Source organism: Enhydra lutris, unplaced genomic scaffold (genome assembly GCF_002288905.1).
Source record: "Enhydra lutris kenyoni isolate GAN:26980312 unplaced genomic scaffold, ASM228890v2 scaffoldscaffold22, whole genome shotgun sequence".
Lineage (NCBI taxonomy): Eukaryota > Metazoa > Chordata > Mammalia > Carnivora > Mustelidae > Enhydra > Enhydra lutris.
The window spans coordinates 1091583-1116205 of record NW_019154106.1 but is presented as its reverse complement, the minus strand read 5'-3'; the positions used below and the strand labels follow the sequence as shown (position 1 = coordinate 1116205).

Below are 24623 nucleotides of genomic sequence, written 5' to 3'. Positions count from 1 at the left end.
AGAGGGGGCCGGTGTACTGGGGCAGGGAGCGGGTTCTGGACCCTGCCCGGCCCAGAGTTCTGGAGAAGATGTGGGGGGGGGGGGGGGGGGGGGGGGGGGGGGGGGGGCATCCCAGCAATGGGATGACAGAAGCCTTGAGGGCAGAATGAAGGGTTCCAGATCAAGTGAGTGTCCATGAACCCAAGGGCCTGGGGAGGGGTCCTCAGGCCCCTCCTCCCTGTCCAGCCCGTGCTTCCCTCTGGGGTCCCCCATCTGCCTTGCTGTGTCCCACTGGGAGGCTGTCGCCGTGGCCTGCACAGTGCAGTGCTGGATGGGACCCTTGGGGCCCACTCTCCCAGTCCGATGGGCCCATCTCGCATGTCTGGGGACTCGCCTTTCGTGGAGCCAGAGGGGCTATTGATTCACCCCAGGCGAGGTAGGGCCCCCCGGGTGCCTGCCGGCTCGGCCGTTCCGGTGCCCTTGGGTCCCAGCACAGGCCCTCCTGAGGTCAGCCCTGCCTGGGGTGCTGGCCAGGTGCCCGCTGTGGGGGCCCACAGCCCCGCTCACCATCTGCCTCTCCCTGCAGGTCTGGCATCATGCCCGGGCCCTCTGCCCTCTAGGCCACATCCCCGGCCTGCAGAGCAGCCCCTGGGCACTTCAGGGCTCACCCCTTCCCCACTGCCCCCTGCCCCACCATGGCAGGGGACCGACTCCCTCGGAAGGTGATGGATGCCAAGAAGCTGGCCAGCCTCCTGCGGGGCGGACCTGGGGGACCGCTGGTCATCGACAGCCGCTCGTTCGTGGAGTACAACAGCTGGCACGTGCTCAGCTCAGTGAACATCTGCTGCTCCAAGCTGGTGAAGCGGCGGCTGCAGCAGGGCAAGGTGACCATCGCCGAGCTCATCCAGCCGGCCGTGCGCGGCCAGGTACCAGCCCTTGTGCCCTACGCCCTGTCCCACCCCCATCCCATCCCCACCCAGGTTTCCATCACTTCCAGGGGCCAGGGCAGAGCTCCTCAGCTGGGTACACAGGGGCCCTCCGCTGGCCGCACCACCGCCCCTCAAACCCACACCGGGCTCCCAGGGTCAGAATGCTAGTTTGGGCCTGGCAGGCAGCTCCCACCCCACTCCCCGAGCTTCCTCTTTGAGTCACAAATGCTCCTCCCCAGGGAGGCCCTCTGCAGAGCCCATCTCCCCAGAGACGAGCTCCTCCCACCAGCCTGGTGACCCTATCTAGGTCCTCACTCAGCCCCAGAGCAGAGGTCTCCCCATGTAAGACTGGACGGTGTCCCTGGGGCCCAGGCCAAGGCTCAGAGGGGCAGTGGACCCAGATGGCAGCTGGTCAGGCGCACACGAGTGCTGTGAGAACCCAGAGGAAGATGGGGGGAGGCAAGAGGCTTACGCTGAGCATCCGTGTGCCCAGCCCCCCAGTTCTTTCCCTGGAGTTCTGAGTGACCCAGAATTCTCTCTCCATGCCCCTCCCCCATGAATGTCCCAGGTCACCTGCAGGGGACAATCCTGTCTCCATTAGCCAGCAGCATCAGGTCCAGCACTGGGAGGGACCACTGGCCCCCTGACCTGGGAAGGCGGGGGCACCTCCAGTGGGGGAGTGACATGGCCAGCAGCCCGGAGCTGGGGAGGGGTCTCGGTCACAGGCCCTGCGCCAGCAGAGCTGGATGTGAGGGGACCCAGGTGGCACAGCCGCTTACGGGGAGTTTCCCCCACGCCCACCAAGGCCAGAGCGAGCTCCCTGCAGCCTCAGGGAGGGAACCCGGTGATTACTCACCCCCAGCGAGGACTCCCAGGCAGAGCGCAATCCCATTGGCTGCTGGTGACATCATCGACCCAGGGTTGGCGGCTCAGCTGGCTTAGGGCCTGAGTGTGCTTGGGGGGCAGGGCAGTAGCCAATGGGAGTAAAAGCGACTCAGCAGCTGGTCCCCAGGCTGGGCATTCAGGATGGGAAGAGGGCAGGGGAGCCCCAACGTCCAGCTGCCTCCTGGGTGAAGAGGGGCTCTTACAGCAGCCCCCACGTTTCCCATCGCTGGCTAGGGATTTAATTGCCCACATCCAAAGGCACGCCACCCTCAGAAGCACTGAAATGGCCTCCCAGTGACCCTGGGGGTGGTTTTCCCTTGGCCTCAGCCACCCCGACAGCGTGTGTACCTTCCTGTCACCGTGACCACCCATGTGTGCCCGAGGACCCGGTTACACTCACTGCATCTTATCCTAGGGGGCCTGGCCCACCATGGGTGCCCACAATGTCCGTCCTTAGCGGAGGTGCCTGTGTGAGAGGGCGGGCACGAGGAGGAGTGTGCCCCTGTTCCTGCTGGCTCGGAAGGCCTGCCTGTGTTGCTATGGGCGCTCACACCTGTCCAGGTGTGAGCTGTGAGATGGGTGGGTGGCAGAGAGCCTGCCCTCCCCTCCAGGTGGCAAGGAGGCAGCAGCCCCTCCCTGCCACAGCCTGACCGGTAGCAGCAGGTGGCAGCAGGGATGGGGGCATCAGGCAGGTGCCCAGCAGTGCCCTGATCTCTGCCCTTACGGCCTCCAGGTAGAGGCCACAGAGCCACAGGACGTGGTCGTCTATGACCAGAGCACACGGGACGCCAGCGTGCTGGCCGCGGACAGCTTCCTCTCCATCCTGCTCAGCAAGCTGGACGGCTGCTTCGACAGCGTGGCCATCCTCACGGGTGAGCTCCAGATAGCCCCGGGGCAGGGGGCTCTGGGCACCCTCTCCTCACTGCCTCTCCTCACTGGGAGCTTAGCTTTGGGGGGAGGCATTGGGGGAGTCAGTCTCTGGATCCACTTCTGCTCTCTTCTCTGAGCCCAGAAACCAGCAGGTACTGGGGGCAGTGTCGGTGGGGGGAGCGCTGTCTCAGTAACTAGAGTTCTCCCAGGCTCCATTGTCCCCTCCCTTGGACCCGCACGCTTTAGCACCCCTCCAGCATGAGCCTACCCTGCCCCTAGCAGGTGAAGAGGTAGGTGGGAGGAAAGCCCTAAATGCCATCTGTGGCAGGAGAGGAGGGAAGGGATCTAGGCCGAGATGAGTCTCTGCCCCTCCAGCTGTCCAAGATGGGGGCATAGCCCCTGTCCTCTGCAAACCGCAATCTGACCAGAACTGGTCCCAGACAGGGAGTGCCTCTGAAGGCTGCAGCCAGCCCAGGATGCCCGGCCCCTGCTGGGGACCAGTAGAGGTCCCGGTGGGGCTTCCTGGTCCCCAGAAGCAGCCCAGGCACCCCGGAGGCTGGGAAGGCCCCCGTGCGCACACGCGCGCACACGCACACACACACACGCCCCGCCCTGGTTCTTGATGATTCCTTCCTCTGTTGGCAGGGCCTGGGGCACTTCTGCAGAACCCACCTCCCAGACACGACCCAGGTTCCAGGGATGGGTTGAGCTGGCCTGTCTTGGGCGGTGCACCCTCCCTGCCCGGGTCTGGGGCCTTTGGGGGCGCTCCTGCCCCTGGCCTCTGCAGCCAGGGGCCGTGACCAGTGGGTGGAGGATGGAGAGGGCTGAAGAGGGTGTCAGCAACCTCCCCACCGCTGGACACCTCCGTACAGTCACCACATCTGCCCTGAGCCGCCCCTTACGTGTGGGCATGCTGTGGGGTGGTCCGTGGGCAGAGGGCTGGCCCTTTGGCACTGGTACCCAGAGGGAGCATGGACCTTCACCACAGCCCATGGGAGGCTTACGGGTGGGTCCGTGTGGTGTGCAGGTGTCCGTGCTGCCGTCTACGCACGTGTCTGGGTCTACCCAGTCAGAGGGCGTCTGCATCTATGCGTGGCTCTGGGAGGCTGGTGATCTGTGCTTGCTTGTGCGGTGGGACGTGGGTTTGTGTGCGTGTGTGGGAACTCTCTGACCAGAGGCCACAGAATTGCAGACTCTCTGATTCAACCACTGAACCCTGGGCTCCATTTGAGGGCTGAGCAGGTAGGGAGAAGAGGGAGGGAGGACAGAGGCTCTGGGCTTTCTCAGGGGGTGTCCTGGTGTGTGTGTATGTGTGTGTGTGTGTGTGTGTGTGTGTGTGTGCACGCGCGCGCACGCCCATGCTCTCTAGTCAGGAGTGGGAGCCACCAGGCCTTCCACAAGTTTGAGAAACTGGACCCAGAGCAGCGCCCTCCCTGACCACTAGGCTGCCCAGGAAAGCCCAGGACCTCTGGTGCTGTCTCCTCTGGAGGCTGTGGCTCCTCATCTCCTCACCTCCTCACCTTCTCACGTTGAGGGCAGCCATAGGGCAGGTCTCCAATGTGCCAGGAGGGCTCACCTGACACTGGCTGTGCCCCACTTGGTGCGCTCAACTCTCCGGGCCTGCACCTGCTCTTTGTTCCCTGCCAGCCCCTCCCTGCGAGGGTAGAGTATTTGACCCCATTTCCCTGAGGGCCAAGCCAGACAGAAGTCCAGACCCACCGCGGCATGAGAAGGGCTCACAGCGGCACCGAGTCAGGACGCGGACTCGGGGACAGCCGGGGAGCCTGGCCCGCAGCTCTCACCCCTGAGGCCAGCGGGAAGGCAAGGCTGAGTGGGACCGGGGGATGCTGCCCCGCCAGAAAGGGCGGGTGACTTTCCAAGGTCCGTAGCGCAGGGGGAGGGGGCTCCGCGGAGGCCAGACGGGGCGGACCCCACCCGCGGTGGGCGGGGCCGGGGAGCTCCAGGAGGACGTCGCGGCCGGGGGCAGAGGGAGGCCTCTCGGGGACCGGGGAGGCTGGCGGCTGCGGAGGAGGGAGGTAGGGCAGGGCGCGGGGTACGGAACCGGCCGGGAGCGCCGCCCCCCTCCCCAGACCGCTCGGCGGTGACGTCCGGCGGGGCGGGGACGGAAGGCGAGCCTGGCCCTTTAAGCGGCGGGCGGCCGGGTGCGCGCTGCTGCGGAATGCGGGCTGCTGCGGTCGCGGCGCCGGCTCGGTGCGCCCCCGCGGCCCGACCCCGCGCGCGCCGCCCTCGGACCCTGGCCGGAGACCGCAGCGGGAGCGGCCCCTGCGCGGAGGGTGCGCGGAGCGTGCGCGGGGGCGGAGGGGCGGGCAGATGCGGGCCCTCCCGGGGCGCGGGGACCGCGGCGGCGGGGCGGGGGGCTGCGGGGCGCGCCGCCGGCGTGTGGGCAGGAGAGCGCCTGGAGGGAGCGCGGCGGGGGGCAGGGCCGGCCCGGGGCCCGAGGGTCGGTGCGGTCCGTGGGTCCTGGGCGCGAGCTCCTGTGCGAGTCCGCGGCTCCATTGTGCGGCGGCGGCGCGAGCCGGGAAGCTGCGAGGCAGCGGGAGGTGGATGTCCCTCCTGAAGCAAGGTGCCCTTGGGGATGCCTGGGGGATGGGGGAGCCTCCCCCCCCCCCGTCCCGGCGAGGAGTGCCAGCACCTGAGGGTACGGGCCTGCTGCCACTGATACAGGGTGGACCTCTCCAGCAACAGGGAGCCCCGCGGGGGTGTCCTGACATCACTGGAGGGGTGGGGCCACAGGCTCTGCTGCCCTTGGCCCGGGTGGGGGGCTTGCCGGGGTCACCACAAGCTGCTTGGCTCTCCCGGAAGGGGAGGCAGACCTGTGAGGCTTTACCTGAGGGGTTGCAGTCAAAACTGGCAGGTCTGCACCTGTCCAGAGATCCCCCTTTGTAGGGGAAGTTGCTGGTGGCATAAGCCCAGCCCTCGGCTTGGGTGACGCCCCCCAGAGAGCGCGGGAGGCATATGGTAGAGACGAGTCTTTGGCAGAGACCCTGCAAACCTCCCGTCTCCTAGGGTGGGGGGCGTTGTCCTCCAGCAGGAACACCCAGGGGACCCCGGGCTCTGGCCCGTAAGCAAGCCCAGCCCCCACAGCAGAGCAGCTTTTACCTGTGCGCGCCTGTCAGCTGTGCTCACAGTCAGCCACTTCTCCCTGTCCAGCCAGCGGGTTGCCGAGGTAGGGAGAGCTTCTCCTCCAAGGCAGCTGCCTCCACTCCCTCAGCCTGCAGGGCCCCCCCATCACCCTGCCCCCCACCAAAGGCAAGCCGTTATTGGGGACACAAGGAATGCTCGTGGCACGCACTCTGGTTGGGGGTTTGTACAAACTGGCCGTGGAGCTGGGCCAGGGGTGAAGGCCGAGGGCACCAGGCATCTCTGTCCTGGGAAATCAGCCAGGTGTCAGGCACCAGCTGTGTCTGCAGACGGGGAAAAAGCACTAGGGCTCACGTGGCCTGGGCCCCCGCCTCACTCCCCTGCCTCATCCCAGGTGGGCACTAGGGTGGGCATCTGTCCGCTTGAACTCTGTAGTGGATCCGTCCATGGAGGGCAGGGAATGTCCACAGGCCTCATGTCCCCAAAAGTGTGGTTTGGCCCAGAGTGGCCGCCAGGGAGTGTCATCTCACCGCACAGGAGCTGGCGGCCACCCAGCTGCCTGGGCGCGGGCCGCTTAGTTCTCCGTGTGTCTTCACAGCCTCCATCTCTGTCGAGACTCACAACTGTGCTATGTGGCAGGCTGGCTGTGGAAACCGGCCAGAGCTGTAGTGAGTCCCGCCCATGGTCACTCACGGAGTCAGAGATATACTAGGGATTCCCGCTGGGGTCTTTGAGGCTGGCAGATGGGCTCCTTCCTCTAACCTGTGGCCCAGGACATGGTGGTGCGGGGAAGGCAGTAGGCACCTGCCAGCCACGTGTCACATGCGTGCCCGCTGCAGGTCCTGCTCGCTCCCTGTCCTCTGGTGCTGTCCTCTGGGCAGAAGCGAGCCCAAACTGGAGCACAGGTGCCCTGCAGGCTGTGCCAATTCCAGGAGGTGACGACATGCCCAGGGGCAGGAGGGCCCCCCTCCAAAGCCCTTGCCTCCTGGTCCTGGCACCTAGGCTTGGCCAGGGGCTCCCAGCCAACTAGCATCAGGGAGGGATTGCGTCAGCCCCGGGGGAGAGGCAGGAAGGCCCAGGCTGGCCCCTGGCCGCCACAGGCACAGAAGAGCCACACCCTCGACGGGGACCTTCCATGGCATCAGAGCCGCCCCCCTCCCCAGCCCTGCACGTGCTGGGCCAGCCCGCAGCCTCAAGCCCGAGTTTATGGGCATCACAGCGGCGTCCTGGCGGGCGCAGCTCCTAATTAGTCCTGGGAGGAATGCGGGCGTAGGGACAAGCTGTATATGCGCCCAGCACGCGCCTCGACTCTGTGAGCGCAGCCTTCCGGCACCCCGCACTGACTCCTGGTGCTCAGGCCAGAGTCTCACTACCTGGCACCGCGTGGGGCAGGGGGTCCAGGCTGCGGCCAAGATGGAGGGACGGTCGGTGCCCGGGGCTCGCTCTCGCGCCCAGCCAGCCGGCTGCCTGACCCACATCTCCACTCCTCCTGCAGGGGGCTTCGCCACCTTCTCCTCCTGCTTCCCTGGCCTCTGTGAGGGCAAGCCAGCCGCTCTGCTGCCCATGAGCCTCTCCCAGCCCTGCCTGCCTGTGCCCAGCGTGGGCCTGACCCGCATCCTGCCTCACCTCTACCTGGGCTCGCAGAAAGACGTCCTGAACAAGGTGTGCCCACAGCTGGGCTTTGGCCGTCTGGAAGTGGGGAGAAGCCAGAGCTCAGAAGCAGTTCCAGGGCTGGTTTGGGGAGGGGGGCGAGAAGAGAGCTGAAAGCCAGTGAGGGGTGGATGAGCGTGGTGTGGGGGAAGCCTGGGCTGGGGACTGGGGCCCGACCAGAGCCTCGCCGGTGGAGAGGCAGCTCCCAGCCCCTTAGGCGGTGGAGCCCGCATGCCGAACAGCTGATGTCACTGGCCCCCCAGGCAGCCCTGAAAGAATCCCGTGTTGTCAAACTGTGATAAGGGAAGAGGGAAAGGCGCTGCCCAGGCAGCCTGAACGTTCCTGGAAGCCCACCTCGGGCGGCGGGTGGACCAGCCTCCCCGGCTCCCCCACCCCTCCACCCCCGCCGCAGGCTCAGAAGTCCAGGTGGAAGGGGGGAGGGGCTCCCACCTCCAGGGCACCCCCTCCTCCAGCCTGACCTCCTGCCCCTCCAGGACCTGATGACCCAGAACGGAATAAGCTACGTCCTCAATGCCAGCAACTCGTGCCCCAAGCCGGACTTCATCTGTGAGAGCCGGTTCATGCGCGTCCCCGTCAACGACAGCTACTGCGAGAAGCTGCTGCCCTGGCTGGACAAGTCCATCGAGTTCATCGGTGAGTGGGCGAGGAAGGGGTGGTGCAGGGGCGGGGGGAGGCTCTGGGGAAGGGGGCAGCGCCAGGCATCTCCTGGAGGGGTGGGGGCAGGAGGCAGGGGAGAGGCTCAGTGACCGTGTTGTGGGGGGGGGGCTGGGCCTGAGATGTGGGGCTGGGGTTGTGGGCGGTGGGGCCAGTAAGGTCCCCTGCTGGGGTTAGGGAAGGGGCCTGCACCCCGAGCCTTCACCGCACCCCCCCGCCGGCCCTGCCTCCAGATAAAGCTAAGCTGTCCAGCTGCCCGGTCATCGTCCACTGTCTGGCTGGCATCTCCCGTTCCGCCACCATCGCCATTGCTTACATCATGAAGACCATGGGCATGTCCTCAGATGATGCCTACAGGTAGCCTCTCCTTTCTTCCTGGGCCCAGAAGTTTAAGGCTGGAGATGGCCCTTCCCATGCCCCTCTCCACCCACTAGCAGCAGCAAGAGACCCGAGCCCAGCTCCAGCACTCCCGGATGGGTCTGCGCGCATCACCTGTGTGCCCAAGCATGGGGCAGGGGAGATGGGCAGGGAGCCCCGCTTAAAAGCAGCCCCCTTCCCCCCAGGTTCTTGAAGGACCGGGGCTCCAGCACTCCTGGGTGGGTCTGCACATCAACTGCATACCCAAGTGTGGGCAGGGGGCAAGGGGTGCGGGGAAGGGGGAGCAGGGGGGAGGGGGAGCAGGAGGGGCAGAAGGAGGGGAGGAGAGGAAGTAGGAGGAGGGGTGGGGGGCAGAGAGAGCAGGGGGAGAGCTGGAGGAGGGGGGGAACAGGGGTGGGGGAGGGATGAGGGGCAGGCAGTGGAGCAGGGGGGAGCAGGAAGGGTGGGGGCAGGGGAGGGGGGCCGGGGGAGGGGACATGGGGGGCGGGAGGAAGGGGGAGGGGCAGGGAGAGCTGGGGAGAGCAGGAGGGGTGAGGGCAGGGCAGGGGGACAGGGGGAGGGGACGTGGGGGCAGGAGGAAGGGGAAGCAGGGGGCGGGGGGGGGGGGGGGCAGGGAGCCCTGTCTCAAAGCAGCCCCCTTCCCCCAGGTTCGTGAAGGACCGGCGCCCATCCATTTCGCCCAACTTCAACTTCCTGGGCCAGCTGCTGGAGTACGAGCGCCGCCTGAAGCTGCTGGCCGCCCTGCAGGGAGACGGGGCGCCCCACCCTGGGACACCCGAGCCCCTCCCGGGCCCCGCGGCCCCACTGCCGCCGCTGCCACCACCTACCTCAGAGAGCGCCGCCACCGGGAGCGCAGCGGCCGGTGCGGCCCGGGAGGGCGCGCCGGGCGCCGGTGGGGAGCCGCCCGCACCCGCCGCCGCCGCCGCCCCGGCCACCAGCGCGCTGCAGCAGGGCCTGCGCGGCCTGCACCTCTCCTCCGACCGCCTGCAGGACACCAACCGCCTGAAGCGCTCCTTCTCGCTGGACATCAAGTCGGCCTACGCCCCCAGCCGGCGGCCCGACGACCCCGGGCCCCCCGCCCCCGGGGAGGCCCCCAAGGTGTGCAAGCTGGACAGCCCGTCGGGAGGCGCGCTGGGCCTGCCCTCCCCGGGCCCCGACAGCCCAGACGCGGCGTCAGAGACGCGCCCGCGCCTCCGCCGGCGGCCCCGGCCTTCCGCCGGCTCCCCGGCCCGCTCCCCGGCGCACGGCCTCGGCCTGAACTTCGGCGACGCCTCGCGGCAGACTCCGCGGCTCGGCCTCTCGGCGCTGTCGGCCCCGGGGCTGCCGGGCCCCGGCCAGCCGGTGGGCCCCGGGAGCTGGGCGCCGCCGCTCGACTCCCCCGGCACGCCGTCGCCCGACGGGCCCTGGTGCTTCAGCCCCGAGGGCGCGCAGGGCACGGCCGGCGCTCGGTTCGGCCCTTTCGGCCGGGCGGGCGCGCAGGGCTCAGGGGGCGGCGACCTGCGGCGGCGGGAGGCGGCAAGGGCCGAGGCCCGGGACGCGCGGACCGGCTGGCCGGACGAGCCGGCCCCGGAGACGCAGTTTAAGCGCCGAAGCTGTCAGATGGAGTTCGAGGAGGGCATGGTGGAGGGGCGCGCGCGCGGCGAGGAGCTGGCGGCCCTGGGCAAGCAGGCCAGCTTCTCGGGCAGCGTGGAGGTCATCGAGGTGTCCTGACGGTGGCCGGGGCACCCAGCGCCCGACGCTCCGCTGCCCTCGGCCCCCTGGCCCGGGCCGCCGGCAGCCGGGCCCACTATAAATATATATTATATATAATGCAAAGAAAGGTAAATGGTTTTACTGCGATTTTTATCAAGAAGTAAATATTTCGATTTTTTATTTATTTAAGCTGTTCATTCTGGCAACGATTGGGCAACAGTGCGGGCGGCCCTCGGACCTCTATTTTTACTGTCTGGTATTTAAACTGAAACCCACGTTTCTAAGCAATATGAGGCCACCTTCAGTCCCAAGCTGGGGTGCCAGGCCTGGGGTCCCCTCCCCCCCCCCCCCCCCCCCGGAAACACTGCTGACCGTTGCAAAAAGGCTGCCGAGCTTTCGTGCACTTTTTACATAAGAAAAAGGGGAAAAAGGAGAAAAAAAAAACTTTGCCACAAACTGAGCCGCAGAACCTCCCTGTCCCTCCCTGACCCCCCTCCTCTCCGCTCCTCCTCCTCTGCTCCTTTCTGGGCTCTGCACCAAAGTCTAGGTGGGGGAAGTGTCCCAGGAGCTGGGGTGTGGCTGAGGTGGCTCTGCCCACTGGAGGCTCCCCCAACCACCTGCCTCCCCCACCACCCACCCTGCCCCTCCCCTGGCCGGCGTTGACTGGCATCCGGCCTAGAGAGGTGAGGGTGTTTGGGGGGGGCTGGGGCTAGAACAGGATAGGGGCTCGGTGGGTGTCAGATTATGTGGGTCCCCGGGCAGGGATGGAAGTGGAATGGCCCCCACTCCTGCCTGAGCCCGCGTCCTTCCATGGGTTCAGCAGGACTGTTCCGTCCAGGCTGCTCTCCTCTCTCCACTTTGCAGAGCTGCCTAGCGCCGCCCACCAGGTGGGAGACAACAGGAGAAGCTCAGCCCCGGGGGTGTCAGGCAGGGAGAGCTGGGCTAGCCAGCTCTGGCTCCCCGGGTCACAGGGCAGATGGATTTCGAGTTCTGGGCTCTTCCCCACCCAGGCCCCAGGCCCCAGACCAGACCTGAATTTGGGTATGTTCCTGCAGGTGGGGGGTCTCCATGAGGAGCTGCCTTGCAGAGGGAGGGGGGTAAGCACCTGACAGACACTTAGGCTTCCCGGGGATGGGGTCCTTAGCTCTGGGAGAGCAGTCTCCAGGCAGATCAAGACCCCTGATGTGGCCAGATGGCAGGTATCCCCCATGCCTGCCCCCAGCCCCATGGAGTCCTTGGAGAAGGCCAGATGGCTTTTTGACCCAGGGGGGACCCTCCTGGTCCTTTACCTCCTGCTGGTAAAGGCAAGGAAAATGCCCCCGCTGCCCCCTGCCCCACACCCTCTCGGGTCTTTGGGACCCGTGGCTTTTGGAGGCAGGAGTAGACACCCTAGGACATCCTTCAGATGTCCTAAAGTCCTGGGTGCGGGGGCCGGTCGCCTTGGGAAGAGGCCAGGGGCTTGGCAGGAGGGCAGCTGGGTGGGACTGAGTCCTGGGGGCAGCTGCCCGTGTAGTTGTTTCTTCCGTTTGTTCCGTTGACCTGTGGCCCTGTGCCCGTCACCCTCCTTTAAGCAAAAGTCCTCTTCCTGTTCCCCTTGTCCCCACCCCTTTCCCCAAGAAAATAAGCTATCATCGTTGTGTTTGCAATCTATGGATTAGAGGTTTAAGTATTTATTATTGGTTAATTATTATTATTATGATTGATTATGTAAACTTGCCTTCTGTCTGTCTATCGCGTTGGGTTTCTGAGGTGACCCTGGGTGTGGAGGATGCACTGGTCCCCACCTCCACGCCCCACCCCTGTACTGTCCAGGAGACAGTGGTCTGGGGCCACTGGTTGGGCCCCAAACTCTGGAGGCAGGTCCCACAGCCCCTGTCCTTTCCTCTCTCTGCCCTCTGCCCTTTCTCTAGGGCCGCCAGCATCTCTTGTGACTTCTGTCGTGGAGTGTGGGGGGCTCTTGCTCTTGAGGCACTGGTCACCCCAAAGTGAGCAGCTGCAATGTTGGGGGAGGTCCTGTCCCGGCCATCCCCTCTCCTGTCCTGGGGGGGGGGACCGGGCCCTGGCACGAGCCCCTCCCCCGTCACTTCCACACACTGCCTGAGGCAGGGCGGGGCCGGGCCCCAGCCCTCCCACCCTCTTGCCCTGCCCCTGGCCCTGGCATTGGGGGTCACCCCAGAATGGACCCCGCCCCCTCCTAACACTTGCTGGAAGGTCCAGCGGAGGGGAGGTGGCAGGGCCCCCCCCTCCCCCGCACAGCTCCCAGTCTCTCCGGACTGGGCGGCCGCTCCTGCCCCAGAACCCCTCCCCCAGCGCGGCCACACTCCGCTCCCTGTCCTGTCCCCTTCTTTTGTATTTGGAAACAACGTGTTGTAATAAATCCTGACATGGATGTTTTCTCCGTGCCTCTGGCTGCCTCTTTCTTCAGGCTGGTGGGTGGGTGGAGTGGAGAGCGTGGGGCAGCAGCCCTGCAGGCTTCCTGAGTCCAGGAGCCTGGGCCGTCGAGCCCACAAGACCGAGCCAACTTCCGTAGGACTCAGGGCCTGGGACCCCGAGGGCAGGTCAGGCAGGGTGGGGGAGGCCTGTGTGGGGAAGGGGCCCCGACCGCATCCTCCAACGTGGAACACCCTTGTTTGTTGTCACATGCTGGTGAAAATTTTACAAATTTACAACTCTGTCCGATAAAATCGCGGCTTTGTCCCCAGCTACCTCCCCAGTGTAAGCACGGACACGGCGCGCCCCCGCACACCTCCGCGCGCGCCGAGCACGCCGCCTGACCTCTGCTGGCAGGCGGTTTGCTCGTGTTTGCGACCGGCTTCCAGCCGACTGCTGGAAGAACACGTGGGCTACATGTGGCTACAAGGACCGAAGGCTCAGAAGGGCATCTGGTGGAGTACCAGGGGACTCGGCCACTATTGTCCCCGGCCCCTGGGTTCCTCACCCTGGAGTCACCTGGCCCTGCCCACCTACCTTCCCGCTGGGGCCGCGCACCTGCGCCTGCGCCTGCTCCTGCACCTGCACGGACTCCCGCCAGAGCGCGTTGCCCGCAGGCCGCAGCCGCCCGGAGGGCGGGGCCGGCTTTAGTGACCCCCGCCGCTGGTGTGGTGACCCCCACAGCTCGGAGCATTCAGCACTACTCTCCTCGGACAGACTTTCAGACCGGACTCCTCCAGGTCACTCCGATGCTGGCTGTTACTATAGCGACGGCTCCTGCGCGCTGAGCTCACGGTGTGCCAGGCCCGACCCAGGCATCCGGGCATTTCCCGGGACGGCTCTCCCCGGCTCCAGGGGGGATGCCAGATGCGGCCCAGCCCTACGGCCCTCTAACCAATGCCTCGGACCCTCCTTGGGGCTCTGGCCTGCTTCTTCCTAGGGACACTTCCAAACCGGGGACAGGGGCCAGACCTCTGCTTGCGTGCGCGCGTGCACGGGAGCTCACATGCACGGGAGTACCCACACACGTGTGCAGAACGTGCGTGTTCCAGGAGCCTGGGAGAGGAGCGGAAGCGGGAGACAGGCTCAGCGGGCCCCTCTCCGGGGCTGTGGCAGGAGGCAGGGTCCTTGAATCCAGCATCCCGAGGAGCCCTCAAGAGGCCGAACACTAGAAGCACTGGGCTGTCGCTAAAGCGGGGCTATTTTTAGCTCAAGAACATCTATTTATAACTCTGGCAGCCCGGTGGAGTCCCTAAAGCCGGGGAGTGGAAGAAAGCGGATGGCTGTCTCCAGCCCCGCGGTGGTGCCTTCCGCTCCCCCAGGCCCAGGAGCCCCTGCCCCTGTAGGAGGCAGGCTGGTGGCGGCTCTTCCAGGACCACCGCAGCGGCGCAGAAGGCCAAAGGACCCTGGGAGCGGTGGAAGGATGCACGTGGGGTGGGGGGAAGTCATCTCCCAAGTTGCCCAGGTTCCGGGAGGTCACCTGGCCCAAGCAGGGAAGGAAGAAGGTGGTGAGGCCAGGCCCGCACACCTGCGGGCTGACCTCCACCTGCTCTCGACCACAAAGCCAGGCACCGTCCCAGGGGCTCTTCCGTGAACACTGGGCATCCTGCCTGCTTCTGCCTCTCTCCGGACGCCCTTGGTCAAGAGCTTTAGGCTCTCCGTGGGTTTCAAATGGGCGAGTACGTGGTTAGGAAAGGGTTGTTCTGGTGGGTCTCAGCCTGTGAGTAGTGAAGCTGGGCATGCCTGGGCCCTCCCCTGTGCCCGCACTACTGGTGGGGGCCACCAGACACCTTTCCCCACGGGGGCCAATGTCCTGGCTGGACGGGCCCCGGTGGTCCTTCTCAGGATGACAGAACACACTTGAGTAAGTAAGAGCCGTCAGGGGGCTCTGTGGAAGCTTCCTGACTCACAGGCCCTGGAGGGCCTAGGCACATCTGGGGCCACAGGTCAAGGTCACAGGGCAAGGAGAGGGAGGCAGCATGGACCTCGGTCTCTAACTCTTTGGGTTTGGGAGTGGGGGCTGAGGTTTCCAGAGTGGTCGCCCAGGACCTTTTGGGGCGGAACTGCTCGGTGGGGCAGCTGGGCTCTCTCCGTCTAGCTGGGTGGCTGGCAATGTGTTTATTTGAGATGGGTGTCTTTGAAGTGACTGTCTCGGCAATCAAAAGCTTAATGCCAGGCATTTCCATTAACAATCAAAAATGCTAATCTGCCAAGCACTTAGGCTCCAGGGCTGGGGCGGCGGGGGGGGGGGGGGGTGTTACGTGGTTGAGCCCATGGGTGATTAGGGAGTGGATGGGCGGATAGCGGTGCGTGGATGGGGGGATGAGGTGGCTAGCTGGAGGACAGATTGTTGAGAGCATAGTGTGGATAGATGAGTAGCTGGGAGGCCGGCGGGGCGGGTGGGTTAGTGGTCGTGGAGGTGTCCTGGAAAGGACCAGCCTCAGGGGCTCCTCCGGCCCCTTCCAGCTCAGAGGGAGACTCGAGGCTCAGACATGAGGGGGCGTAGAGCCCGGGAAGCGCGAAGCCACTGGCTCCCAGAAAGGCTGGGGTGAGGGGCTGGCTTCTGAAGGCCAGGTTGGATCTGGGGGTCCGGGATGTGGGTAGCGAGGGGACTCTGCAGCCAGAGCCACAGAGAAATGTGGAGGTGGGGCCGCACACGACGGGGTCCAGGTGGAAACTGACCACCTCTGGCCAAGGTGAGGTCCAATGGGAGGGGGTGCCTGGCTCTGGATGACAGGGGGCTGAAAGGGGTCATCTGTTCTGCCGAAAACCTGTCCTTCCTGAGAAGTCACGGAGCCTCCAAGGGTCTGAAGAGAAAATGCAGACTGGCAGTTGAGTGTCCTGCTCTGCAGAAAGGGGCACAGCGGCTGATGGGTCCGGCACAAACAGGGGCACTGCCAGCAGAGCTTCCCGGGGCGGGGGGTGGAAGCCAAGGTCCCCCTCCCAGGGGACAGGGCTCCCCCAGCCGCCCCCGCAGAGTAATCTCATCCTTTTGTCAGGGGGCTGGGGTCTAGGCTGGCGAGGCAGTCCCAGGATCTATTCCTGGCCCTGGGGCTGGGGGTCTCCAGACACAAGGTCATTTCTGAAGGAGAGGCCAGGCCCTGGCGATGGTGCTGGCAGTTTCATGGAGGTGAGGGGAAGGACAGAGGACACCACCCCAAGGACAGAACCAGAGCTAGGCTTGGTCAGGGAGAGGGCACCAGGCTGAGATGGGGCTTTTTTGCCCAGAGCCCTGAGGAGGTCTTGGTGGGCTGGGGGAAAGACAAACGTGCTCCCTTCCCCAAACACACCTGGGCCACAGGGCAGACTGAGGTCAGGCCTGGGGCTTCGCTGGGAAGCCCCTCTGGCATCTCAAAGCGGAGCAGATCTTCCAACGACCCCTGCCCTGTTCCCAAGGAATGCCAGGATGGGGGCCAGGAATGGGGTGATCTCAGGAAGGAAAGGGGTGGACGGAGAGGGGCTCCCTGAAGTCGGATAGGACCAAAGCAGATTGGGTTCCATAAGGGACCTTCATTCCAGAGGCCAGAGGCGGAGGCCACAGTGGGCAGCCCTGGGCAGCCCTATGGAAGCCTTCTCCCCGGCTCTTTGCAAATACCAAAGATGAAACCAGAGTGGCAAAGGCCCTCCTTCAGGGCAAGCCAGCCAGTTGTTCTGGGAACAGAAAGGAAAGATGCTTCCCCTCCCCCACCCCGGTCTTGAATTAAGGGGCTACCTCCCCTAACCCAGCTCCCGGGCTCCCTGGGCTCCTCTCCGGCTTCTGAGCCCCAGCCAGTGAGCGATCTGCCTGACCCAGTGGGCGCGCGTACGCGTGTGTGTGTGCGTGCACACACACACACCTGGCACCAGGGACCCGACAGGCCAGATAGATGCCTGCACGCAGGGGTGGTGGCACCCTTGGCATGGGGCTGGGCTAAGCCAGACTCAGCCTGACGCAATCGGCGGCCGTTGCTTTAAATAGCCAAGGAGAGCTTGAAATAGAAGTGGGTGAGGAGGAGGGGAAGAGGGCTGGACTCCTGGAGCCCATGGAGAGGAGAAAAGGCCAGAGCACCAAAAACAAAGCTGGGGCCTGGAGTACCCCACCTCCACCCAGCCCGTCCAATGGGGTGTTTGCTCACAGAACCAGCGGGGGGGGGGGGGGGGGGTGTAGACGAGAACCTTGCTGGCCCAGTGCAGGGGCAGTGACTGAGGGCTGGAGGGCTGGCCCTTGACTAAGAAGGGTGGGGACATGGGCCCCCTACAGTCCCCTCCCCCCCCAGTCTCAGGTAGTGGGATGGCCCCTCCTTGGATGCCTAGCAGGAATGAGATTCTTGGCCCTCCAGCAGACCCCACACACCTCCCAGGGACTGAAACTAGCCGGCCCAGGCTGCGCAGGAAGGGGGCTCACTAGGCAGCCCGGTAGCTGCGAGGTGCGGCAGGAGCATCCCCTCCGCTCAGTGGCACCATCCCACCGGTCCCAGGACACGCTGCAGCTGATGGGCAGGCCCTGGGGTGAGGGGACGGATATCTCCTCTCTCTTCCACCTGTTTATCTGGGAGTTCGGAGACTTAGTTCAAGGGCCCCACAGTGCGGCCCAGAGGTGGAAAGGAGAAACCCAGGGCCTCCTCCCTGCATCCCCACGGTCCCCATGATTTCTGCCCAGGTTCCTACCTGGGGACACTCCCCCCAGGGGCGCGCCCTTCGCTGTTGTTGATCGCTGTTGGGGGGTCAGGCCTTGGGGACAGAGTGGGCAGGCTGGTGGCTGGGCGGCAGGCGTTAGGGCTGATGAAGAACGAGGGGGCCCCGGGCGCCGCTGATAAGGCCTGTCCCCGAGAGTCAGCCCTCACAGGAAACTGTAGGAAGGGCAGGACTGGGGGCATTAGGGCAGGGTGGGGGAGGGAACGTTGGGGCCCTCGCCTCCCCCTGCGGATGGCTGGCCCCGCCCTCCCCGAAGCCCGGGACCCCGCTGGACAAGGAGGCAGCCGCTCCGCCAGAGGCAGGAGAACGGGCGCGGGGCGCGGGCGCGGGCGGGGGCGCGGGCGGGGCCGCGGGCGGGGCCGCGGGACGGGCGGTGACGTCAGCGCAGGTGCGCGCGCCCGGAGCGCCGCGGGCCTCCGGGCTCCCTGAGCTGCGCCCCCGCCGCGCTCTGACCCCCGGCTCGTCCTCCCCCTAGGCCAGATCCCGCCCCCGCAGTGCCGGGCCAGCCCGGGCTCCGAGGGTCGGGACGTTGGGTGCGGGGGGTGCGCCGCTCTCCAGGAGTCCGCCCGGCCCGCCGCGGCGCCCCTCACCCTCCCTGCGCCGCGCCCGCGCGCTCCCCGGGCTCCTCGGGCGCCCTCGGGCTCCCTCGCGGGCCGGCCGGGAGCGGAGGGCGCGCGGCGAGCACCTGCACCGTGTGGAGCCCGAGGCCATCGCGTCCCCCTCCCAGGCCCCGGCCTGGCCCCGGCCTGGCCCCAGGCGGCCGGCCGTCTGCTGGGCAGAGTGGGCCGAGCGTCCCGCCGACCCCCGAACTGCCATCCAGACCCAGCCCGGGTCGCGGTGAGCCGCGAGCGCAGACGCGGCCCGGCAGCGCCCCCTGCTGCCAGCGCCCGCGATCGGGGGGGGGGCCGGGTCGCCGGCAGAGCCCCCAGCCCCGCGGGGCCCTCCTGCCGCGGTTTCCGGTCTCCCGCGGTCTTCGGCGCCCGCGGCCCCCGCCTGCCACTCCTGAGGCCCTCCCTTGGCCCACCCGCGGCCTCAGTTGCCCGAGACGAGCTGTGGGTCTTCACGCCTCGCAGGCGGGTCAGCCCCACCCGGGCTTCAGCGGAACCCTTGCGCCGTCGGGTTTCCTCCCCGACCTTCAGACCGGGAGACGCCGAGCTGCTGGTCGCCGTCTGCAGTCCCGGCTCTCAGCACCTCCCGCTGTGCTCTCTGCCCCGCACCTTCGCCCCCGCCCCCGCAGCACTGTCCTTAACTCCCACCTGCCCCCATCTGCACCTCTCACCTGGCACCAGGGACCCAACAGGCCAGATAGATGGTTCTGTCTGCCCCTACCCTCACGCACCCGTCCTCCCAGGAGTTGTCTACAAAGCACCTTTTCTCCTCCTGCAAGTGCCTCCTCCCCTGGTCTGCCCGCGCTGCATGCCCTCACTGGCCTCCCCAGCCCTAGGTGCAAGGCTCGCGTGTCTCCTCATCACTGGCACGCTTGTCCCCCTCTGTTGGGGGTCTGCCTCTGTCCCCTGCTGTCTGGCAGGGCCTGAAACGGGGAGTCCCCTTCTCTGCCTCCATCCCCGCATGGGATTCTCCCGCGTGTGGCTGGGTCCAGATGTCGCCTCTTTATTTCTAAGTGAGCTCGCATGCTGAGGTCTTAGGGCTCAGACTCACACATAGCATTTGTGGGAGGGACAACATTCAGCTTGTGACAAGGGTCAGTGGAGAGAGGGAGGAAGGGACCCACACACACTTCACGACTGTCAGGAAGGCCCCTCAGCCCTCTGTCACAGGCCTGCTCAGCCGCCTGCCCTGGGCACAAGGCTTTGTGGCTCTGGGTCTGCAGAGCCCCTCCAGGGCTGACTGGGGACTTTGCAGACCAGAGGTCGGTCAAGGAAAGCCGTTAGGGGCCATCCGGCCCTAGGCTTCTCACCTGGCCACCTTTCCAGATCACCTGGGAGCATCTTTATGTGTGGATCCCGAGCCTCCCCACTCCCAGACCTACAAAGTCCAACTCTAAGGAGGGACAGAGCCCAGGAATCCCTCCAGAGGGTCTGCCGTGCCAACTGATGGGGAGATCTGGAATTTGGGACCCCAGTCTCGTGGCTCCACCCATGGGGTGGAGGGGACAAGGGGCCCGAGCTTGCTAGGGGTAGTTGACTCTCTCCCGAGCCTGCTCCTTCCACTACCACTTGCCCAGGGCCCTGCTTCAGACAACCTTGGACTGGAGCTGGGAGGGCTGTATAGAATGGGGGATGGGGGAGAGAGTGTTGGCGACCCAGTGGCCGCTATCCCTGACCCCAGACACCTTCAGGCTCTGCTGGCTGGAACCCAAAGCCACCCAGGAAGGGAGGTTTTGGGGAGGGGTCCCATGAGAACCCCTGGAAGGCGTAGGTGGAAGGCTGTGAGACCTCTGTGGTCCCTAACACCTTGCCTACCCTTTTCTTCCCCCTCAGACATTTCTGGGGACCCCACCCTACCCAGGGGAGAGGGGCCAAGGGTGGCCTTTCAAGGCCCCACTGAGGTGTCTGCACAGGAGGCAACCCCCCCCCCCCATGGCCAAACCGGGGCTGGAATTGGGAATAGAGCCGGGCCCTGCTGTTCCAACCCCTCCAAGCCCCCACACCCCCCCAGCTCATCCTCAGCCCATCTCCACAGCGCCCTTCCAGGGGCCCAAGGCTCCCACCAAGATAGCCTCTGCCACACATCATCTGGCCAGTCTGGCTCCCAGCTCTGGGCTGCTGGGGGTGGGCTCAGAATCAGCTCCCCCAGGCCTCCTGAAGAGCGCAGCAGGCCTGCCAGCTCTGCACCAGCCCCCGGGCAAGCGCCCCCCCCCCTCCCAGGGCCTCGGTGCGGGTCTGTGGGAGGCGGCAGGGAGAGAACATCACTGCCTTACTTTCCTGCTCTCACCTTTTGTGATTTTTTTTCAACCTACGAACACGTATTACAGCCCCCCTGGTGCTGAGGATCTGCATAAGATAGACCCTTCACCCCCAAAGTGCCCCCGGCCCCCCAATACAATGGAAGATGAGTGGCCGGGGCCATTTGGCATGCCGCCACAGTGACATCAGCGGTTCCCATGACCAAGCAAGGAATGCCACTAGTTGAAGGAAGTAGTGCCTGGAGGAAGGGGCATTTAACAGAGGCTTTGAGGGATGAGCGGGAGCTCTCTGGGAGGAAGGGCATTGCAGGTGGAAGGAACAGCACGTGCAAAGTCCTGTGATGCGAGAGAGCCGACCAGTTCGGGCAATACAAGTTATTATTGAGCAGAGTCTGCCCTGGGCCAGGCGCTCTCCAGGGTGCAGAGTGGGATTCGTGTGGGGAGAAGGCGGGGGCTGGGTCAGCTGCTAAGGGTTGGGTTCTGTCCTGAAGGCGAAGAGAGCAGGCTGGGCCAGCACCTCAGAAAGGGTTGCTAGGAGGCTGGCAGCACAGAGCCGGGAGGAGTGGGGGTTCCCCCATGGGGTGGAGGCAGCAGGATGGACAGTGGGCCTGGACAGAAGGGCAATTCCTAACGCAGGAGGAGAGTGACGTCCCTGTTCCAAGGTGTGGCCGGCAGGCGACGCTGTGCAGTTGTGTCCTTAAGACACAAGCTACATAAGTGGTCTCCACCTGTGGCCTTCCGGGTACTCTCTCCGCCTGCGGTGGGGGCGGGGGCTGGCGGGGGTCTCATTGGCATCAAGAAGGACTGTTCTGAGGGTCCTTGGGAGAGGCAAGACGGACACAGTGGAGAAGGCCGCTGGCACTTCCTACTAGGCCTGGGGCCGGCGGCTCGCGGGTCGACCCGGGAAATCCCACCGCTCTTGGTTTCTCCTCCTGCCAGGGCTCCCCTGGGCTCTGTCCTAGACCCCCACTGCCTCCCAAGCCGGCTCTGGCTGTTGGGGGAGGATCCCGCTGCGGTCAGGGCACCCCCAGCTCCTGGACGACCCCGCCCCTTGCCTGGAAGTGGAGAATGTGGGGCTTCCTCCCAGCAGTATCTGACGTCCAGGCCTCTGGACAGGGGTCAGAACCCTCCGGCGTGGGTGGAGGTGAGACCCCCGGGGAGGCAAAATTCCCCCAGGGAACCAGGTGGGGTGGGACCCCCTGGGAGGCAGGATTCCCCTGGAGGACAGGGTGGGACCCCCAGGAGGTGGGGTGGGGGCAGGAGGGATCCCTGGGGGAGAAGAGGTGGGGTGGGACCCCCCCAACCCCGGGAAGGCAAGGCCAGCCAGACACCCCCCCCGCCCCCGCCAACCCCCGCCGGAAGTGGGACGGAGGTGGGATTCCAGGGAGGTGGGAGGCTGGCCCGGGAGCGCAGCCGGCAGGCCAGCACCTTCCCACCTTCCCACTTCCGATCTCTGAACTTGGGTCTGGAGTGCGGGTCCCCGGGCCGGGGCTGAGGCTATGGTGAGGCTAGAGAGGCACCTAGGCAGCCCACGGCCCGAGACGGGGGCCTTCTCGCTCTTTGTACCCGCCTGAGACTCCTCTATGGATGCCCTGGGTTCCAGCCCCACACGGGGGTCAGGGTGTCCTTCAACTCCCGGTGGGCATTGACGTGGGGTTGCCGATGCCCGCAGGAGGCGGAAAACCCGCGCACGGCAAGCTGGACACGTTCCCAATGCTCGCGTGTTCATCTTTGGAAGATTAGGAGACCTGGCAGCACTGGGCCTGGGGTCCTCTGCAGCACTAATCAGAGGAAGAGCATCTTGGTCTCGGGGGCCCTTTGCTAACAGGACATGTGGAAACTTAAATGCAGACACTTAGGTTCATGAAGTCACTTCTTGCCGACCTGGTCTGGATGGCGAGCAGTTAAAATGGAACCGTCCCTTCCTGTGGGAGAGAAGCCAGCCGGACAGTCGGGGCTGTGGAGCTTGGACAGGCTCCCCATGGTGCGTTCTCTTCTGCTGCGGAGGCCTGGGAAGAGGGAGCTCCTCTCCCACAGCGAAGGCCGAGAGAGAACGGAGGCGATGCCCAGTGCCGTTGGAGAGCCCACCTGGAGGTTCAAGCGAGGGCAAAGCCAAGAGCCTGGGCACGCGTAGGACAGCTCCAAGTTCTGCCTTAGCCATTCATTCCTAAGAAAGAAGCTTGACAACCACCCCAGAACCCGGTGTTTCGTTCATGACAAGTTCCACGTAGATCGACGACACTTGGCAGACCTGTAGATCTCTGGGGACTTACCAAGTCCCGCCTAAATCCCAGGGAAGAGCGTGTCGTATGTGCTGTGGGTCATGGGACTAAGGAATCACCCCTGTTATGGGTTGAATCGTGTGCCCCAAAAAGACTTGTGGAAGTCCTAATCCCTGGTACCTGTGAATGTGACCTTATCTGGAAATGGGGTCTCTGCAGAGGTCATCGAGGTGAGCTGAGGTCATCAGGGGGGCCCCCACCCAGTGACTGGCATCTGAATAAAACGAGGGCAGTTTGGAGGTGGACCCAGACCCCTGCGGGGAGAAGGCGGTGTGAAGAGGGGGCAGTGACTGGAGCGCGTGAGGTGCCTACAAGCCAGCGAGTAAGGTCCTCCCCGAGACCTGCGACACCCGGCCTGGGACTTGCGGCCTCCGGGACCATCAGGGATACACGGCTGTTGTTTTCAGCCACATGCTTTGTGCTCAGATCCTGCGCTGGTGTTTGGAAAGGTTAAGTCTGCACACACACAGGTCCCCGGAGCCCCAGCCTGTGTCCGGGGGGTGGGGGAGGGCAGGCGCTGGCCCAGCCTCTGAACGGAGGCACAACAATGAGCCTGCGGACAGCGGAGGAAACAGCAGGCGTCGTTAACGGAAGAGGCCCTCCTCTTGTGCAGGCAGCAGCACCCGCGGGTTCATCAAGGAGGAGTTCTGTAGCATGGTCACCGTCACCGGTTCTCAGGGGGTCCTGGCTGGCCTGAGCTCTGACCTTGGCTGTTTTCAGTCATCTGCGAGCTCTGGGGAGGGAGGCTTGGAGGAGGAGGAGGAGGGGGAACCTGGAATGCCAGGTGTGCAGTGGGAAGGTGAGAAACCCAGGAGCAGGAGCAGCCGGCCTCTGCGGCCCCCGGGGTGCAAGGTGGACGGACCCTCCATTCCTCTAAGTCGGGGAGCTGAGGGCCCCCACCTGGAGGAGCCCAGTGCCCAGAGCTGGTCAGCACCCAGAAGTGATCTCAGGGGATATGGGTTAGGAGCGACCCTCTGGAAGTCTTGGCCCTGAGCCCTAGTTGCCCCATGGGCACGGGTCCCACCCCCCGGCACCCCCAAAGCGTCTTGCTGCTCTCACTGGGGAAAGGAGCTGGAGTCTGGGCCTCTGGAGGCAGCCGTGGTGAGGTTGCCGTGGAGGGGGCCCCTGGGCCGGCTGTTCCCCTGAGGAGTCAACTTCCGCTGTTTCACAGGACCTGGGATGGAGAGCGCCCCTGGGAAGCAGGACTTAGCGGGAAGCTGGTGGGCTTGAGAGCGGGCGATTCTGGAATCCCACCCCCAACCCCCAGCTTGCGGAAGGACTTTGGACAGTCCCCACCTCTCTGAGAGCCTCAAATCACTGCCCAAGTGGGGTGCCACGTAGTTAGCGCAGACGCGGCAGCAGGGCCACTGCGGGGCTATGGGGAAGGACAACCCGGGTCTGCTGGGGGACCGTACAGGTGTGCGGGGGTACGCCCCAGGTCTGCAAGAATACGCCATGGGGTCTGGGTGTTTGCTGATGCCTCAGGAGAGACAAGGGAGCCATCAACCACCAAAGGTCTCGGGGGACTGGTGTCCCTCACTGCCCTTCCCAGAGCAGACCCCCAGGCTTCTCAGACAATCACACGCTGACCCTCAGCTGGCCCTCCCTGTTGCCCCGGCGCGGCTGGCGCACACCCTCAGCCTTACTTGGGATCATACCAAGGGACCAGCACAGGAGGCGAGAGGGAACCATTGTTCTCCAGCTCCAGCGTGCAGGACAGTGTGTGTCACAAGGCCTCCCGGCAGGGCAGCAAGCCCAGGGAAGGGATGCTCTGGCCGGACCCACACTGTGGGGGGCGGGCCCCGCTGGAGGGCGGGGAGCCAGTGGGGAGCGGCGGCGGCCGGGAGACAGGGTCAGTGCAGACAGTGCTCGCAGTGAGGGGAGGGGGAGGACCCAGCAGGGCGGTCAGGCCTGGCACGGACACTCATCTTTCCCCTGAGTCCTGGCCACGCGGTCACCCTTGTGCCCAAGTGTCATCCTCCCCCCGACAACGGAGGACAATTTCCTTGTGGGATTCCTGCAGGTCCCCCGGAAAGCAAGCCCTGTTTTCCAGGGGGGAACTCCCGGCCGGCACAGCCCCTTGGAGTCTGGGCAGGAGGCAGGTGCCTGGCGGAGAAGGCGGGCGTGAGGGCGTGAGGGCGTGAGGGCGTGAGGGCGTGAGGGCCGGAGCCACTGTCGGCGACAAAGAAACAAACACCTGGTGACTTGAAA

At 65.5% G+C, this 24623-nt stretch overlaps 1 protein-coding gene across 1 annotated transcript; it reads left to right on the top strand.

Annotated features, from left to right (window-relative positions):
• The first annotated feature begins 674 nt into the window (after positions 1 to 674).
• Positions 675 to 10178, top strand: LOC111150105 (dual specificity phosphatase 8). Its single transcript, XM_022507455.1, has 6 exons — positions 675 to 905; positions 2527 to 2665; positions 7261 to 7427; positions 7910 to 8069; positions 8324 to 8447; positions 9116 to 10178. Exons 1-6 carry the CDS (start codon positions 675 to 677, stop codon positions 10176 to 10178), a joined length of 1884 nt encoding a protein of 627 aa, XP_022363163.1.
• The last annotated feature ends 14445 nt before the right edge of the window (positions 10179 to 24623 follow it).

Bases quoted from the DNA above. Each gene is read 5' to 3' on its own strand.
- LOC111150105 (XM_022507455.1), top strand. From the start codon at position 675: ATGGCAGGGGACCGACTCCCTCGGAAGGTGATGGATGCCAAGAAGCTG. The intron at 7,428-7,909 runs GTGTGCCCACAG...CTGCCCCTCCAG, and splicing joins AGAAAGACGTCCTGAACAAG to GACCTGATGACCCAGAACGG. The intron at 8,448-9,115 runs GTAGCCTCTCCT...CCCTTCCCCCAG, and splicing joins TCCTCAGATGATGCCTACAG to GTTCGTGAAGGACCGGCGCC.